An 18,737-nucleotide genomic window follows, 5' to 3' on the forward strand; every position below is an offset into this window, starting at 1 on the left:
GGTCCAGGCTCAGGCAAGATCACAACAATGAAGTCAGGATCCGCCCACGTGCCTGGACCAGAACCCGGCTCAGCCTCGCAGCAAGCCACTGAGAGCCTGAGCTCCAGTGGGGGGGGGGGGGGGGGGTTGACAGAGAGCTTCTCACTGACAGTCACTGGGAGCTGTGAGAACTGAGCAATCGGTGGTTTTCAGTGAAGAGACGCCAGCGGAAAGATGCAGCATCGGAGGTGAGTATGATTAAAAAAAAAAAAACCCATACATCTCTTTTAAATAGATGATGTGTATGGATTATTTTTGGAGAACGAGGATATGATTTATGCCGCGTACACATGACCGGACTTTTCGACGGTCTAGGTCCGATGGAATGAATTCGTCGGATATTACGATCATGTATGGGCTCCAGCGGACTTTTGTTTTCCCAAAAGTCAGAGGGACCTAGAAATAAAACATGTTTCAAATCTTTCCGACGGACTCCAGTCCGGCGAAAAATCTATTCGTCTGTATGCTAGTCCGATGGACGAAAACCGACGCTAGGGCAGCTATCGGCTACTGGCTATGAACTTCCTTATTATAGTCCGGTCTTACGTCATCACGTTAGAATCCGTCGGACTTTGGTGTGCTTGTGTGTGGCCAAGTCCGTTCATTTTTGGAAAGTCTGTCGGAACTCCGCTGAAAGTCCGTCAGGAACACAGTCGGACCTAGTCCGTCGAAAAGTCCCTTCGCGTGTACGCGGCATTAGTGTCAATTTGAGATCAGCTTTATTTTTTTTAGGTTATATGTTTAACAGTTTTCATCCAAATACTACAATCATACAACCTAAACATTTAATACTGTACATGGCTCCAGATCCTGTGGAGTATATTGATTACATAAAGAGACAGCACAGCTGAGCAACTTGCTTAGCAGCTCTTTTGTCTGACTGACCTCAGACTGGGCAGTCAGTTCAGACATGAGTTATGGCTCCAAGCTTTGACATCTCATTAACGTTTTGTAAAGGAGAAGCCGGAACGCAATTGCTTAATAATGTGCAAAGGAAAACCCAAATCCAACTGCTGGCTTGATAAAAGACTATATAGTATAAATACAGTTGTGTTCAAAAGTGTGCATACCATTGTAGAATTGGGCATAAACAGTATGTACCATTTTCAAAGAAAACATGAGCAGGCAAAACACATTTCTTTTATTTCTTATGGGATTCATATTCAACTGTAGGTCTTAACAGAATGGCACAATCATAAAACAAAACATGGGAACAAGTAAACAAATTAAATGATCCACGTTCAAAAGTCTGCATACCCTTAGTTCTTGATACTGTATATTGATCCCTTTAGCATCAATGACAGCGTGCAGTCTTCTGTAATAGTTGTCCATGAGGCCCTGAATTCTTGCAGGTGGTATAGCTGCCCATTTGTCTTGGAAAAATGCCTCCAGGTCAGGCAGTCTTTGGTAATCTTGCATGAACCACACGTTTCAGATCTCCCCAGAGTGGCTTGATGATATTAGGATCAGGAGACTGTGATGGCCACTCCAGAACCTTCACCTTTTTCTGCTGTAACCACCAGAGGGTCAACTTGGTCTTGTGCTTAGGGTCATTGTTGTGATGCAAAGTCTAAGAGCATCTCATGCGCAGTTTTCGTGCAGAAGATAGCAAAATTTCTGCCAGTATTTTCTGATAACATACTGCAATCATCTTGCTAACAATTTTCACAGGATTACCCGTGCCGTTAGAGCTCACCCACACCCAAAACATCAGTGAGCCACCACCATGCTTCACAGTGGGAATGGTATTCTTCTCACTATAGGCCTTGTTGACCCCTATACAAACTTGGTGCTTATGGTTGTGACCATAAAGCTCTATTTTGGTCTCATCACTCCAGAATACAGTGTGTCAAGGTGTTGTCGGGCATATTGTAACCAGGCTTTTTTGTGATATTGGCACAGTAAAGACTTCTTTAGGGCAACTTGACTATGCAGCTCATTTTTGTTCAAGTATCATGTTATTGTGCTCCTTGAAACAACCACACCATCTTTTTCCAGAGCAGCCTGTATTTCTCCTGAGGTTACCTGTGTAGTTTTCTTTGTATCTCAAACAATTCTTCTGGCAGTTGTGGCTGCAATCTTTCTTGGTCTACACGACCTTGGCTTTGTATCAAGAGATCCCTGAATTTTCCACTTCTTAATAAAAGATTGAACAGTACTGACTGGCATATTCAAGGCTTTGGATATCTTTTTATATCTTTTTCCATCTTTATAAAGTTCCCATACCTTGTGACGCAGGTCTTTTAACAGTTCTTTTCTGCTTTCAATTGCATCAGTATCTAGCCTGCTCAGTGCATCCACGTGAGAACTAACAAACTCATTAACTATTTATACACAGGCACTAATTGCAACTTAAAAAAACAAAACACAGATGTGGGATATTAACCTTTAATTGCCATTTTAACCTGTGTGTGTCACCTTGTGTGTCTGTACCAAAGCCAAACATTCCAGGGTATGTATACTTATGATAAGGGCCATTTGGGTGATTTCTGTTATGGTTATGATTTAAAAAGGAGCCAAACAAGTATGTGATAATAAATGGCTTCATATGATCATTATCCTTAAATAAAAGACAGCTTTTTCAGTGATCAGTCATATTTTCGATATCAATGCCAAAATGTCATGATTTCTGCCAAGGTATGCACATTTTTAAGCACAACTGTGAAATTTCAGGTTTACCTGTCTAAAAAATAGTTTTTTCTTCTAGTTATATCTTTAAGTCCTGACCATAATAAAGAATGTCATTTGCACAAAAACACAATATAGTCACTCTGACCAATGATATACATGTTTTCTAAAAAATAATTTATATAACTGCTACAGTTGTTACCTTAATGAGCTTTTGTACATCATTCTTTGTGAGAACTCGATCCACATTAAAGCCATTTCTTTTGTCTAATACTATAGCCTTTACCTAAAGAATGTCAAATGCAAACACAAAAAAATTAAAATAAATTAAAGTAACAGAGAGCAACAATGAAAACATAATACCAAACATAAGCTTCAGCTGTACACTGACATTGTATTAATGGCACTGGTTGGGTGACAAGTGTATGTGTGCTGCTTTTACTTACTGATCTGGCTGAGTTTCTCTTTTTATTTCTGAATGGCAGGGGGAAATCCAGCCAGGGCCTGTGTTTACAAAAACCGAGATCTGTGCGGTGATTGGTTATCCATGGCTTCCACTGCCATCCCCTATTCAGGCGTACGGCCCCTTTTCGGGCGCCAGGCACCTGAATTCCAGTGGCGGGGGTGTTTTTTTTGAAGCACCCGATTAGAGCCATAGGCTCTAATAGGCTCCAAAAAAGATGAATTTAGAGCGCAGAGCATTGCACTCACAGTCCACCCAGAGGTGTTAGAAAAGCAAATGGATAATTGCTTTTCTAACACAGAACTGCCTCTCCGCCAATCAGGTAGTGTGGGTCTAATACCAATTACCTGATTGGCTGAAGGCACAGATGCTCCGATTGGATGCCTAGCAGAATGAAAAAACAGAGGAAGGGGAAGCATGGAGGACACAGGAGCTGTTCCACAGCTCGCCACCGTCACCCGCTGCCTGACCTGCCACTAAGAAGGGTAAGTGCTGGGCAGATAGCAGGCAGGGGTCACAGTGGCAGCATATGATGGGCACAAGTGGCAGCATTTGATGGGCACAAGTCGCGGCATATGATGGGCTGAACTGGCCGCATATGATGTGGCACAAGTAGCTGCATATGATGGGGCACAAGTGGCCGCATATGATGGGGCACAAGTGGCAGCATTTCATGGGGCACAATGGCTGCAACTGATGGGCACAATGGCTGCAACTGATGGGCACAATGGCTGCAACTGATTTTTTTCCGTATTTTTCAGTTTGTTTGTGCCCCCCCCAAACATTTTGAGCACCAGCCGTCACTGTATACAGTCTAAATCAGGGATCTCCAAACAAAGGGCCAGTTTACTGTCCTTCAGACTTGAGGGGGGCCAGACTGTGGCCATTGGAAGTAGAAAATGTCCCGGCATCAGTGGGAGCAAACAAATGCCCACTTTTTGGTGTAAGTGAGAGGAGTTGTGCCCAATCTAGGGTTGCCACCTCATCCCTTTAAACCCGAACACGTGATAATTACACAGGTTCTGTGGCTGATTAAGGTGGTAATTAAACTCACTTGGTGCCTTATCTGCATTAAATTAGCCTCAGAACCTGTGAAATTCATATGTGTTCGGGTTTAAAGGGATGAGGTTGCAGCCCTAGCCCCATCGTTTGTGTCATTGGGTGGGAAGAATCATGCCCCATCGTTGGTGTCACTGGGAGAAACTGTGCCCCATCATTGGGAGGAATTGTGCCCCTTTGTTTGTGTCAAGGAGGGGAATTACGCCCCATTGTTGGTGACAGAGGATGAAATATTGCCCCAAAGTCCAGATAAAAGCAAGGAAAGGGCCACATTCAGCCCCCAGGCTGCAGTTTGGGGACCACTGATCTAAATGGTTGACTGTAACCTGCTGACAAATGAGTACGGTGTCCAATCACAGCATGGGTCGTCGGTTGGCTTGTGCGTGGGACCGAAAACCAGGAAGTACACCGCAACAAATGGGTATGTCGCAGTGCCTGGCTGTGCTGCCCGCACACAGTAAATGTACTGTCAGCAGGCAGCAAGTGGTTAATTTATTAATACATTGCACACTGCTATTTAACATCATTAATATGTTTACAGGAGGGGAGATCAGTCATCGGTGCTTCATTGCCTAATCACAGTGGATCCTGGACATGGCTGTATTTCTGGTGATCTCTAACAGGTTGTGCATAAATCCCAAGACAGCCAGAAAAAGTACATGAATCCTTTGGCCAGTTAAAAAAAAAGGTCATATACAGTATATGCATTTCACCCGTGCATTCAGCTGTTTGCTTGGAGTTCCACTTTAATTATGCAAAATAAAAAAGTTTGACAAAATTAAGTTATTTTAACTGCAGAAACAAAACACAGGTATAGCTTACCACGAAAGCTACCATGGCTTCAGATACAGTGTGCCCTTTTTCTGCACATTCTTGAGCAATTTCCCGTATAATATTTTTTATCACACTTTCAGCCTGAGTATGCGACATTCTGATAAGAAAAACAAATATTTTAATAATTAGATCAAAGTCCATAAAAAAAATGCCATATTTTTATATCATAATTATGGTAACTGGTGGGAAACAAATACAGTTAAGAGCCAAACTGAAAAAGGCAAAAAAAAAACAGGGTTGATGGTTGAGGCTAAATCATAAAAAAAGATGGTAAATAGCGTGGTGCCGCAGAAGCAAGGCTTTTTTTTTACCATATGCTTCACAAAAAACCTATGACACAATACAAGAGATCTTAGGGGTCACCAACATGTCCAAAGAGTACAAGAAGCCACTAGTCAACAAAGGTTCATGTGCAAAATCAATTCTTGGGTCCGGCTCCTACATTCCATTACTACCCAAGTACAAACACATATTCACTGTGTATAGATATACAGTATGCAGATAAAGTGTAGCACTGCAATGCACTAGCGGTAATTTAAGCTCAACTGGCTGCATAAATGCTACAAGATTTATTGGAGAAAGTCTTTTAGCGACTTCTGCCTGGAACATCCTTTAATAAGATAAAAATCATTATTCAAATGCATTTCGATACTTATGGCCCATGGATGAAATATCTGCTAGCACTTGCTTTAGGAGACCCTGTCAAGAAAAAAACAAATACAAAAAAGCCAAAAAGCTGTCCCTGCAAAAGCACAGAAAAAATACTTACCTCTCTCGCTACTCATGCCATGGACACCTCTCCCTTGAAGAGCAATACTCCTCTAAATTTCCTAAAAAACCAACAATGTTGGGAGCACCAGTGGTTCCTCCTGCCAAATTCCTTCAGTATTTACTCCCTTTTATATGCTCCCTTTAAGTACGTGAAACTATATCAGGTTTGGAATATGATGGAAACCTCTGCTTGCCATTTTAGGACTACATATTGTGTTATGTAACAAGTAAAACAACAGGAAAAATAAAGATTTCTCTGGAGTCAGATAGAGACATCTAAGGAAACATCTGACCTATTCAGGCTTTGAATTTACCAGTGGGAATTTTCCAGTTGGGCATGCTATTTATACACATGTGTGGTTGGCGTCATCACATCACGCTACGCATGATGCATCCCAAAAGCTCAGCTGATTTTGAACTGGTGGATTTTAGGACAGCACTTGCATAGTGTGCATTTGTTGGCCAAATAGATATACTCAATAGCACTTGCTTTCATTCACATACATTTATGGACAGGCACAAATAGGCCTCCACCCACTAACTAACTCACTGCCCAGAAGATTGCCAATCACTTCAAAAATGGGATTGATACAATTTATTATAAAATCTCCACTGTACACATATCTTCCCCACCTAACATTCCATGTTCGCCTGCAAACTCATTACTTACCTCATTTAACCCTGCTACTTTAGAGGAGGTCACCAACCTTCTCTAATGCCCAGTTAACCACCTGCCCCCTGGACCCTATATCCTCTCAATTACTACAGTCACCCTCTTGCTCTACCCTACAGTCTCCAATTCACATCTTCAAACTCTCCCTCTCTACTGGCATTTTACCCAACCCTCTAAAACAGGCACTGGTCAACCCTCATACTTAACAAGCCCTCGCTGAACTCCACCAATCTTATCAAATTAAACCCACCTCCTTGCTCCCTTTTACCTCAAAACTCCTTGAACAGACTCCTTGAATGCCTAGTCTACAACTGTCTGAGCTATCAACTCACTGAAAATAACCTTGTTAATCCTCTTCTATCTGGATTTCACCTGCAACACAGAAATTTCTCCTAAAACTTACCAACAATATACTAACAGCTAAAACCAATGGTCACTATTCCGTACTCTTACTCTTTGACCTCTCTGCTGCCATTGACACATTTGACCACACCCCTGTCCTCAAGAAACTCCACTCCGTTGGTCTCCGTAACTCTTGGTTTACTGCCTTCTTACCTATTCTACTGCACCTTCAGTGTCCTTACAACTCTACCTCCTCTTTTTCTCTTCCTTCTAGTGTCGGGGTCCGCTGAGGCTCTGCCTCTGGATCTCCATCATTATTGATCTGCATCTCCTTTCTAGGTCAGCCTCCCACGGCTTCCAATGTCATTTCTATGCTGCGACACCCAAATCAATCTTTCTACTACTCAGCTCACTCCATCAGACATCACTAATTTACTAACAGACCTATCAACATGGGTGTCACACCACTTCCTCAAACTCAATCTATCCAAAACGTATAATATTTCCTCTCATGCATGGCCCTTCTCGACTTCTCTGTTCAGCTTGATGGCACAACTATCAGCCCATACCCACATGCCAGGGTGTAGGTATAATTTTGGAATCTGAACTCTCCTTTCAGCTTCATATCAAATCACTGTCCAAATCTTGCTGTCTCAATCTTAGCAACATCTCCAAAATATGCCCCTTCTTAACCACTTCAATACTGGGCACTTAAACACCTTCCTGCCCAGACCAATGTTCAGCTTTCAGCGCTGTCGCACTTTTAATGACAATTGCGCGGTCATGCTACACTGTACCCAAATGAAATTTTTATCATTTTTTTCCCCACAAATAGAGCTTTCCTTTGGTTGTATTTGATCACCTCTACGTTTTTTATTTTTTGCTAAACAAAATTTTTTGTTAGTTTCAAAACTTTGTAAATAAGTAAGTTTTCTCCTTCACTGATGGGCACTGATAAGGCGGCACTGATGGGCACCGATGAGGTGGCACCAATGAAGTGGCACTGATGAGGTGGCATTGATGGACACTGATATGTGGCACTTATAGGCGGCACTGATAGGCAGCACTGATGGGCACTGATAGGCGGCACTGATGGGCGACACGGATGGGCACTGATAGGTAACACAAATTGGCACTGATAGCTGGCACGGATGGGCATGGATAGGTGGTACAGATGGGCATGGATAGGCGGTACAGATGGGCATGGATAGGCGGCACAGATGGGCACGGATGGGCACTGATAGGCGGCAAGGATGGGCACTGATGGGCACTGATAGGTGGCATTGTATTGTTTTATACTGTACTAATGGATGCCAATCAGTGCCAAACAATAATGCATACCAATCAGTGATGCCCATTGTGGGCACTGATTGGCATCCATTGTGGGCACTGATTGGCATCCATTGTGGGCACTGACTGGCATCCCTGGTGGTCTAGGGTGGCATACGTGGTGCTGGGCATGCCTGGTGGTCTGGTGGCGTCCCTGGTGGTCCAGTGTGGGCATCCTCGGGGGGGGGGGGGGGGGGCTGTGCTGATAATCGATCAGCACAGACCCCCCCTGTCAGAGGAGCAGCCGATCGGCTCTCCACTACTCGCGTCTAACAGACGCGAGTGAGGAAAAGCCGATCACCGGCTCTTCCTATTTACACTGTGATCAGCCGTGATTGGACACGGCTGATCACGTGGTAAAGAGTCTCCGTCGGAGACTCTTTACCGAGATCATAGCTGTGGGGTGTCAGACTGACACCCCGCAACAATGATCGCTGTGGTGCACGCCCCCGGGGGCGCGCAGCGGCTCAAAATCCTGATCACGTCATATGACGTCCGGTGAGGATTTTGAAACCACTATGCCGCCGTGCTTTTGTTATAGGGCGGGCGGCAAGTGGTTAACTAATAACACCACAAAGCTTCTAATTCACTCATATCTCTCTTCAGCTACTGCAACTCCCTCCTCTTTTTCTTACCTTTACATAGGCCATCAGTCAGTCCATCATGAATGCTACTGCCAAACTCATCCACCTTACCAACCATTCAGTGTCTTCTACCCCTCTCTCGCTTCCATTCATCCAGTGAATACAATTTAAAATACTAACCAAGCCATCCACTCCTCTGTCCCTAGCTACATCACCAACCTTGTCTCAAAATACCAACCAAAACCGTTCTCTTCACTCCTCCCAAGACTTTCTGTGCACTAGCTCTTTCTTCACCTCCTCCCATGCTCCCCTCTAGGACTTCTCCAGAGTCTCTCCCATCCTCTGGAATTTCTTACCTCAATCAGTCCAGCTGTCTCCTACTCTAACCACCTTTCTTTAATGTCCTGAAAGCTTTTTCTTCCTCTACCTAACAATTTTTTTCTCCATGAGCTGCCGTCTCAGTAATCACCTTTTGTATCACTTGACTCTCCCTTTTAGATTGTAAGCTAACAATCTGGGCCCTTGGATTCCTCTTGTATAGGTTTGCATTATAACTGTACTGGTTGCCCTCACCTTTTAAAATACTGTGCAAACTGTTGGTGCTATATAAACCATGCATAATAAATATAAACAGGGCCAAGGATAAATCCAAGGCAAAAAAACGTACCGACCAACTTGCAGACAACCAAATCAACCTGTCTAACAGTATGTGATAAAAGCAGGGGTTTAGTCTTCACGTATTTGCAAATGCATGTGTAACCCACAGAGCCTCGCCACAGCACCCTGGTATCTGTGGTCCCTAACACTAACTTATAAGTGTCTCCACAGTGGAAGCACGTGCATTCTGATGGATAGATGGAGGGCATGTGGACTGAAGGGGAGCCCACCCCTTCTTAAAGATACAGGAGTACACTGAGCACCCAGCATGTAGCTCAATGTCTGCGAAAGCGTCAGTTCCTCAGTGACCAATATACAGTGATACAAAAAAAGGTACTACTGCCCCCATCTATAGCTGCCCATCGCAGTAAGCAGCATTGGAGGGCGACATAAGGAATAAAGAGCTTCAAGGATGAATCCAAAGTTGCCAAAAGTAGTACAGGAACTACTTTTAGGAATCGGTGCAGAGCCGCAAATGCAGTGCCGCACCGATTCGGATGGTGCCATTGCTGGCAATAGCCGCCGATTTGGCATACGAGTTGACATGTCAAATCACTGCAATGTAAACCAGGACTAAGTGTTATATTTTCTATGTGGAACTGCATCAATTAAGCATGTCTTAATTGAATGTATGAGAAAATATTTGTCAAGGAGCATTTATCTTTCAAACTGCCCTAGGGTATAATGGCTTTAATTTCAGTAGAACCTTCTAAGTTTTGAAATACCCTTGGACGACCAAATATGTGGATCTGGGAGTTTAGAAAATTGAGATAATCTGGTATCTGTCCACAATGGAGTATTAGGTGATGATTTAGGCTTTTTATGAGCATAGCTAAACTGAAGAGACTTCACAGATGGATCACTTTTCATAGACAGACAAAAAAAATGTAAAAAAAAGTGCAAAAATAAAAAAAAATAAGTAAAAAAATAAAAAATTAAAACGCCCCTGTCCCCGGTAGCTTGCGTTCAGAAGCGAACGCACATGTAAGTTCCGCCCACATACATAAACGCCATTCAAACTAAACATGTGAGGTATCACCGTGTGCTTTGGAGCGTGTGCAACAATACTAGCACTGGACCTCCACTGTAACTCAAAACTGTTAATCTGTAAAAATTTTCAAAGCGCTGCCTGTGGAGATTTTTAAGTACCGTAGTTTGGCAACATTCCATGAGTGACATGTTAGGTATCTGTTTACTAAGCGTAACATCTTCTTTCAGATTATACAACATAAATGGGCTAAAGTTACTGTTTTCTTATTTTTTAATTCATGAAACCGTTTTTTTTTTCCAAAAAAAAAGGCATTTGAAAAATGATTGCGCAAATACTGTGCAAGATAAAAAGTTGCAATGACCACCATTTTATTCCCTAGGGTGTCTGCTAAAAAAAACATATATAATGTAATAATGAGTAATGTAGCAATAAAATGATGATTTTTACATGTAGGAAGCGAAGTGCCAGAATAGACCCGGTATTGAAGTGGCTTAACACTTCCCTGGCTCCACGTCACCTCCCCAGCCTTGTCTCTGGCTCCAGCACCGCTCCTCTCACTTCTTGGAATCACAGGAAAAACAGAGGGCAGTGATGCCATAGGCACCTGCTGCCATCAGCCAAGCTCCTGTGAAGAGGAAGTGGGGGTGCGGGGCTGTCTTCCTGGCACTTTGTGTGTCAGTGGATGCACACAGCTTGATGTGGGACCAGACAGGAGTGTGCATGCATGAGTGCTCTTTAGTAACCAGCATGCTACAGGAGGCACCTAAAGGAGGAGCCCATAGCAGCGACAAGGACTACAAGAAGAGGAGGAAAGTGACGTTTAAGTATTATTATTTCTTCTTTTATTAAAAACAAAAAAAAACAACAACTTTAATGTCACTTTAAAATCACACCAAGGCTGAAGCAGGCAGGATTTAGTTAAAGCGGAGTTCCACCCAAAAATGGAATTTCCGCTTTAAACACTCCTCGCCCCATTATATGCCACGTTTGGCATGTCATTTTTTTCAGGGGGGGGGTAGGGACTTTGTTAGGAGAGGGACTTCCTGCCCCACTTCCTCCTTCCACCCAGGTACCGCAAGGGCGACTCCTCCTTTCGCCTTAGGCGGCCCCTCCCTCCGGGAGCACAGCGCGACTCACGCATGCACCGTGCGTGCCCAGCCGTGAAGCCGAAAGCTGTTACGACCAGGTGCCCAGAGTGGCAATGGACGCCGCCGGCGGAGAGGAGCGACGCTCCGTTCGGCCGCATCGCTGGACCGTGGAACAGGTAAGTGTCTGTTTATTAAAAGTCAGCAACTACACTTTTTGTAGCTGCTGACTTTTAATAAACATAAAAAGCCTGGAACTCCGCTTTAACGCAACGCACCAAAATGCAGAACTAGACATTATGGTTTGGCCCAAACCACCCTCATCTGAAATATAACAGCATGTGAAATAAAAAGAAGAAATTCTTAAAATACTATAAATATATGCATTAAAGCGGAACTCCACCCAAAAAGGGAAGCTCTGCTTCTTTTCACCCTCCACTGCCACATTTGGTACTGTTTTGAGGGGTGTGGGCACCTTTTTTTTATATAAAGGTCACTCCCACTTCCGTCTCAGATACACACAGTGATCTAAGCCGGAAATGTTTCCCCCCCCGCAGTCTTCTGAGACGACTATGGGACCATTCACAAGACTCAGTGCGACTCTCACATGCGCAGTAGGAAACATGCTTTGAAGCCGCAAGGCTTCACTTCCTGTTTCCCTTACTAGAGATGCCGGAGCCTGCACTTAAAGCCGACTGAAGAATCAGTTTGGGTGAGGACACCACTGGATCCCTATTAAAAAGTCAGCAGCTACAGTATTTGTATCTGCTGACTCTTAATTATTTTTGGGAGAGTCTGGAGCTCCTCTTTAACTTCCTTTTTATCAAGGTCTATGATTTTTCTAAGTTTAATACTTCTTTATAGTGATCCTTTAAAGAAGTATTAAACCCAAAAGCAAACATTTATTAAATTGCAGCTTACTAATTCTTAGATGTGATGGCTGCAATAGTTTTCTTTTTTAGCCTTTCTTTTTTTTTTACCTGGTGATTCAGCAGGTAAGGCTTGGTTCACACCTATGCAGTTTGCTTTTGTGGTGGATTTTGCATTTTTTTTTTTTTTTGCACACGCATTTTTGATGCATATTGTACCTTTTATGCTTTCTTTTTCTTTGGCCAATTTGTTGTTGAGTGGATAAAAAAAAATCAAAAATGCAGCAAAATTGCACTACATGCTTTTCTGCAGCTTCTCCATTGAAGTATATTAAATAAAACAAAATTCACTGTTTTGCTTTAAAAAAAAAAAAACCCATAGATGTGAACATATCCCATAGGAAACCATGTTAAATGGACTGTAATGCATTTCTGCAAAAAGCATTAAAAAAACGCATAGGTGTGAACCGAGCCTTTGTCTATTGTTTTTCAACAGAACAAGCTGTCCTGCAGATGTAGCAGTTAGAGTATTGAGACAAACCATTTACCATTGACATTAGTGCTTACAATGATCAGCTTTCATGTATTTATGTAAAATCCTTATCCCAAAAGGGAAAAGAAACCACGTTTGCTGTAACTGCCTATAACGTATTAGCTGGAGTTTAGTTTAAGCCATCTAAATCTGCTAGTGCATCTAACACTACCCCCCCCCCCCCCCCCAGATTGACAGACAGACATCGCTGCTGTTCAAAGGTGTCCATTGCTCCCCCATCCAGAGAAGGGACACTAAGGCTGCATTCACATCTATGCATTTTTAGTGCTTTTAGCATTTTGCAGATTTGCATTTGCAAAACCATGTAAATGGACTGTAGTGCAAATCTGCAAAATGCAAAAAGCACTAAAAATGCATAGGTGTGAATCCAGCCTAATACAAGGGGTGGGTGTGTTACTGGTTAAATCACCAGATATATAAAAGTCTAAGGCCCAGTTCATACCACATGCAGTCCAGTGTGTTTTTGTTCTGCATCAAAAACACATGGAAAGTAGGTTACATAGTTTCCAATGGCATAGTTCACACAAGTCAGTTCCAGGCTTTCCAGTTCCAGAAAAGGGCCAGTTCACACCACATGCAGTCCAGTGCATTTTTTTCTGCATCAAAAACGCATAGAAAGTAGGTTAATACTATTTTTAAATGGCATAGTTCACACCAGTGCTTACAGTTCCAGAAAAAAAAGTAGAACATGCTGCATTTTTCCTGCACTGGACTGTACTGGAACGCTGTAAAAAGCATCAAGAACTCATGGGAACGCACCGGAATGCACCTAAACACACCAAAAACGCACCCATGTTCTGATTTATGGTTAAGAAAAAAAAAAGAGGGGAATGCATTGAACTGCATCAAAAACGCACTGAAACACATTAAAAATGCGCATGCAAAAAAGCATCTGGAGCACATCCGGACTGCGTTTCTAAGGTGTGAACTGGCCTAAAAAAAAAGTAGAACATGCTGCATTTTTCCTGCACTGGATTGTACTGGAACGCAGTAAAATGCATCAAAAATGCACTGAAACTCACTAGAATGCATCAAAAACGCATCAAAACGCATCAAAACGCACTGAACCCTAGTATAGTAAAAAAAAAAAAAAAAAACAGGAAAAAGAAGAAAAAAAAAGCACATGGAATGTATATGGAAATGCATCGAAAACGCGCATTCAGAAACGCATCCGGAGCGGATCTGGAGTGCATTTTTGTGTTGTGAACTGGCAAGAAACCAATGCAATAACGACATCTAATGATTGGTCGACTGCAATACATTACACTTTTAGCTTTGGGTGTAATTCCAATTTAATAGACAAAATAAATTAGGTTATTTTAGATTGCCTTAACGCATTTAAAATGTAAAAAAAAAAAAGAAAAATTGAAAAGGAGGCAACATTTAGGTCACGTTCTAAAACGGGTCCTTAGGTGATTCCAACAATTAGGTTTGCCTAAAACTCTGGTGAGGGTTTTCTTCTACAGTAGTAAAGTTAGATAAGAATTAGATATGAGCACACCCATATGATCAGGCTTTGCTGCCATACTGAGCTACCTGCGATAATCCGTCACATACATCTTACCTTGCAATGTACAGAGGAGCCTTCAGTGTATGGACGCTGCTTGTTTACATGTTGTCATGGAGACAATCCGAGCTAAGCTTCCGCCGTCCTGTGATTGGAGGACCTTAGGCAGTGCTAGTGTCATGTGACCGGCTTCATGTGCAGCTAAGGAGAGTGTCTGCAGCTTAGTTTCCTCTACAGAATGTAGCAGGAATGTCCAGGGCTGGGGAACTGTAGGTACTTGCTTTTGTTTTGTTTTTTTATACTTTACTTTTCCACTGACAAACTGTTTTTTAAAGAGGAAGTAAACTGTTTTTTTTTTGTTTTTTTCTTCCCTGCAAAGTAAAGGCATAATGTGCTAGTATGTATTGCATACTAGCACATTATGTGACACCTACCTGCAAATGAAGCCCACGTCGTCCCCGTTGGAGGCCGCCCATCTTCCTTCCGGGGCTGTGTGACTGGCCGGAGCCACAAGATGCCATTCCTTCAGAGTGCATGTGCCAAGACATCATCGGCGCAGTATACAGTAAATATCTCCTAAACGGTGCACATTTAGGAGACATTTACAGTACCTATAGGGAAGCCTTATTCTAGGTTTCCCTATAGGTACAAATAATACAGGAAGGCTTACTTCCTCTTTTACGTGTACATATTAAAATGTGAATTTTTGGCTTGAAAATGCAAAAATAAACAATTATGGACACAGCAGAAGAGCCATGCCATGTTTCTTCTGCATTTAAGTTCCCTTATCCGCCTGCCCACGCTGTACACTAAGTTGTGCACACGCAGTCCAGTGTAGAATTCTGGTGGCATGCACAGGAGTGACGTCATCCCGGGCTAGCCAATTAAAACAGACAGTAGGCAATACCTGGAAGCTGCCAGCCTGAAGATGTCAGCAGCCCGTGTTCTATCAGATCAGCGAACTTTAATGATGTTCCGTCAGCTGCCCGTGCGTTCCACCGCTAATAGGTTTGCTAATCTGAACACCTGCAGTCAGAAGGCCGCAGCGGACAACTTACTACACCCAGCTACGTCTTGAATTTCAGAGCAATTTTAGTAATAAAGTGAGCGTATATAAATAAATATAGTATGTTAACATCTGTGATGCTGTTTTGATGTTACATTTTGAAAGAAGCTGGACACCAGCAGTAGGAAGGTGGCAGAGGCCATGTTGGTACAACCTGTATTACTCTGCGCTAAACCTTTAGGCTTTCAAAATTAAACATCAAAACAGCATCACAGATGTCAATATACCATATTTATTTATATACACTCACTTTATTGCTAAAATTACTCAGAAATTCAAGCCGTAGCTGGGTGTAGTAAGATGTCCGATGCCGCTGTTCTGTCAGATTAGCGAACCCATGGAACTCATGCGCAGGCTGCAGGAAAGAAATTCACATGATCCCCCAATCAACACAGACAGTGCTGACAGGGTAATTAGCAATTATCTTCTCCCGGCAGGGGGACGGGGGCGGGCGAGGGAAGCCACACCCGTCGGGAGAAGACAGTGATTATTGCTAGCTATAGTAGCTAGCAATAATCGCAAGAGAATCTGGCAGGCTGGTTGTACCCAAGTTGATCAATCAGCTGGGTACATTCAGCCTGGCCATTAACGGTTCAAATCTCGGCCAGTTTAGCACGACTCAAACTGTGTATGGCCAGCCTTAAAGCGGAGTTCCACCGACATATTCATTTTTTTTTTCTAAAGCCACCTGGTAAGATGATCTTAACGCAATGCTACAATAACTATTCTCAGTAATAGCACTGCTATATTTTTTTTTCTTTTAAACTAACCTTATATTTCACTGTCTTGCACGGTTCCATCTCACTTGTGGGCATGCAAAGCCTACAAAGATACTCTTCCGGGATACAGTGCTGCTGAATAACCAGCAGGCGCAGTATCCAAGTCCCGCGCAGGCATTCCCTGAAATCGTGGCACAATCGCGGCTGCAAAATTGCGGCTGCAAAATTGCGGCTGCAAAATCGTGGTAAAATCATGTTACTTTGAAGTCGCGGTAGTGTGAAAAGGGCCTTAATCAGAACTAAATCCTCCTGTGGGGAATCATCTTCAAGCAGAGAGCACGCAGTGAAGTGTGTTTAACCACTTGATAAACTGGGCACTTAAAGCCCCCTCGTGGCCAGACCAATTTTCAGCTTTCAGTGCTCTCCCACTTTGAATGACAATTACTCCATCATTCAATACTATATCCAAATTAATTTTTCGTCCTTTTTTTCATACAAATAGAGCTTTCTTTTGGTGGTATTTTATCACCTCTGGGTTTTTTATTTTTTGCGCTATAAATGAAAAAATACCAAAAATTTTGAAAAAAAATTCATTTTTCTTAGTTTCTGTGATAAAATTTTGCAAATTATTACTTTTTCTTCATAAATTTTGGCCACAATTTATACTGCTACATATCTTTGGTAAAAATAACCCAAATTAGTGGATATTATTTGGTCTGTGTGAAAGTTATAGAGTCTACAAGTTGTGGTGCAAATCATAAAAAATGTATCACACCTGAAGTACTGGTGGCTGATCTCATTTCTCGCGACCCGAACAAGCCAGTAAAGTACAAATACCCCCCAAATTACCCCTTTTTTGAAAGTAGACTCTCCAAGGTATTTAGTAAGATGTGTGGTGAGGCGTTTGAGGTTTTCATTTTTTTCCCACAATTCTTTGCAAAATTAAGATTTTTTTTCCCACAAAATTGTCATTGTAATAGGTTATTTCTCTCACATGGCATGTATATACCACAAATGACACCCCAAAATACATTCTGCTACTCCTAAGTATGGCAATACCACATGTGTGTTACTTTTTCACAGCCTAGCCACATAGAGAGACCCAACATGCAGGGAGCACCATCAGGTGTTCTAGGAGCATAAATGACACAACTAACTTGTTGACTACCTATTAAACTTTTGAAGGCCCTGGAGCACCAGGACAATGGAAACGTGACCCCATTTTGGAAAGCTAACATCCCAACGTATAATCTAGGAGGCATAATGAGTCTTTTGAATGGTTCATTTTTTTCCAGAAGTTTTTTGAAAATGTGGAAAAAAATTTAAACGCATTTTTTTTTACACAAAGTTGTCCATTTATAAGATTTTTCCAACACATAGCATGTACATAGCAAAAATGACACCCCAAAATACATTCTGCTACTCCTCCTGAGTATGGCAATACCAAATGTGTGAGACTTTTACACAGCCTGGGACACATAACAATAATTACACCCCAAAAAACATTCTGCTGAGCAAAGGGTAAAAAAAAGATTACCTGTGGTTTTAGTAGCACAGTTGTCCACAGGAGGATAGCACTGGTCCAGGCAGCAGGCAGGGACTTGGTCAGCAAAAGCAAATGCAATTGTCCAGGCAACAGGCAGGAATACAGTCCAGGGTCAGTGCAGGCAGAGATTGTCAGCAGTGGCAAAATATTGATCCTGGTAGTAGGCAGGAACATGGTCCATCCATGTGGTGTGGTCAGTTAATGCGACAGGCAGAGGCATGATGGCATAGGTCCTACAGGCAGCAGGCAAAAGTAGGGCCTCGTTCAGGACAGAATGGGGATAGGGGCAGAGGCTTCTCCCACCCAAATCTCTTTGAAGCCTCCGAGTCTCCAGACCCTAATCTACGAATGAGAAAACAAAAAAAAAATGTTTTCTTCATCCAGAAAAACAATTCTGGAGCCCCTCACATATGTGAAACCCCTGTGTTATGAATCCCACTAGTCCAGTGGCAGGGTACAAGATCAGTCCAAGAGGCAAGCAAAAAGGATGGTCAAACAGTCCAGGGTCAGTTCCAGATCAGGCAGAGGTATGTACAGAATTGGTAGGCAGAAGCGTGGTCGAATAACAAGCCAGGGTCAGTTCCAGATCAGGCAGAAGTATGAACAGAATCGGTTGGCAGAAGCGTGGTTGAATAACAAGCCAGGGTCAGTTCCAGATCAGGCAGAGGTATAAACAGAATCGGTAGGCAGAAGTGTGGTCGAATAACAAGCCAGGGTCAGTTACAGGGTAAGTAACAGCATAAAGGGTGTGAAGGTAAATGGCAGGAAGTGAGGGTTATGTTTACCATACTTCACTAATAATGTAGTGAAGTATGGTAACGGCGGAAACAGCCAACTACGCAGAGGCCTGGTTGGGAAGGACATTGGGGACAATAAAAAGTGGTGTCTCTTCTCACTCCTCCTTTGGTGCACACCTGGCATTTTTTCTGCTGCTTTTGGCCTGTTGGTGTGGGAGGGATTATTTTGGGAAAGTGTCGTTCGGAGAGTCTACTAATCACATCAGATCAAATGGCATCTGGTGG

General features: G+C 42.7%; 1 protein-coding gene across 1 annotated transcript in view; it reads right to left on the reverse strand.

Annotated features, from left to right (window-relative positions):
* The window catches only part of CFAP206 (cilia and flagella associated protein 206), a 65,235-nt gene extending 50,702 nt beyond the window's left edge, over positions 1–14,533 (reverse strand). Inside the window, exons 1-3 of the mRNA XM_077487281.1 lie at positions 14,442–14,533; positions 5,012–5,120; positions 2,870–2,953 (exon numbers count right to left, since the gene is read on the reverse strand). Coding sequence (XP_077343407.1) covers positions 2,870–2,953; positions 5,012–5,119 — 192 coding nt within the window. The 5' untranslated portion in view covers position 5,120; positions 14,442–14,533. The remainder of the gene's footprint in view (positions 1–2,869; positions 2,954–5,011; positions 5,121–14,441) is intronic.
* Positions 14,534–18,737: the final 4,204 nt, after the last annotated feature.

The sequence above is a fragment of the Lithobates pipiens genome, unplaced genomic scaffold, assembly GCF_037356315.1.
Source record: "Lithobates pipiens isolate NorthernLeopardFrog02 unplaced genomic scaffold, aLitPip1_a1.2 Scaffold_18, whole genome shotgun sequence".
NCBI classification, from domain to species: domain Eukaryota; kingdom Metazoa; phylum Chordata; class Amphibia; order Anura; family Ranidae; genus Lithobates; species Lithobates pipiens.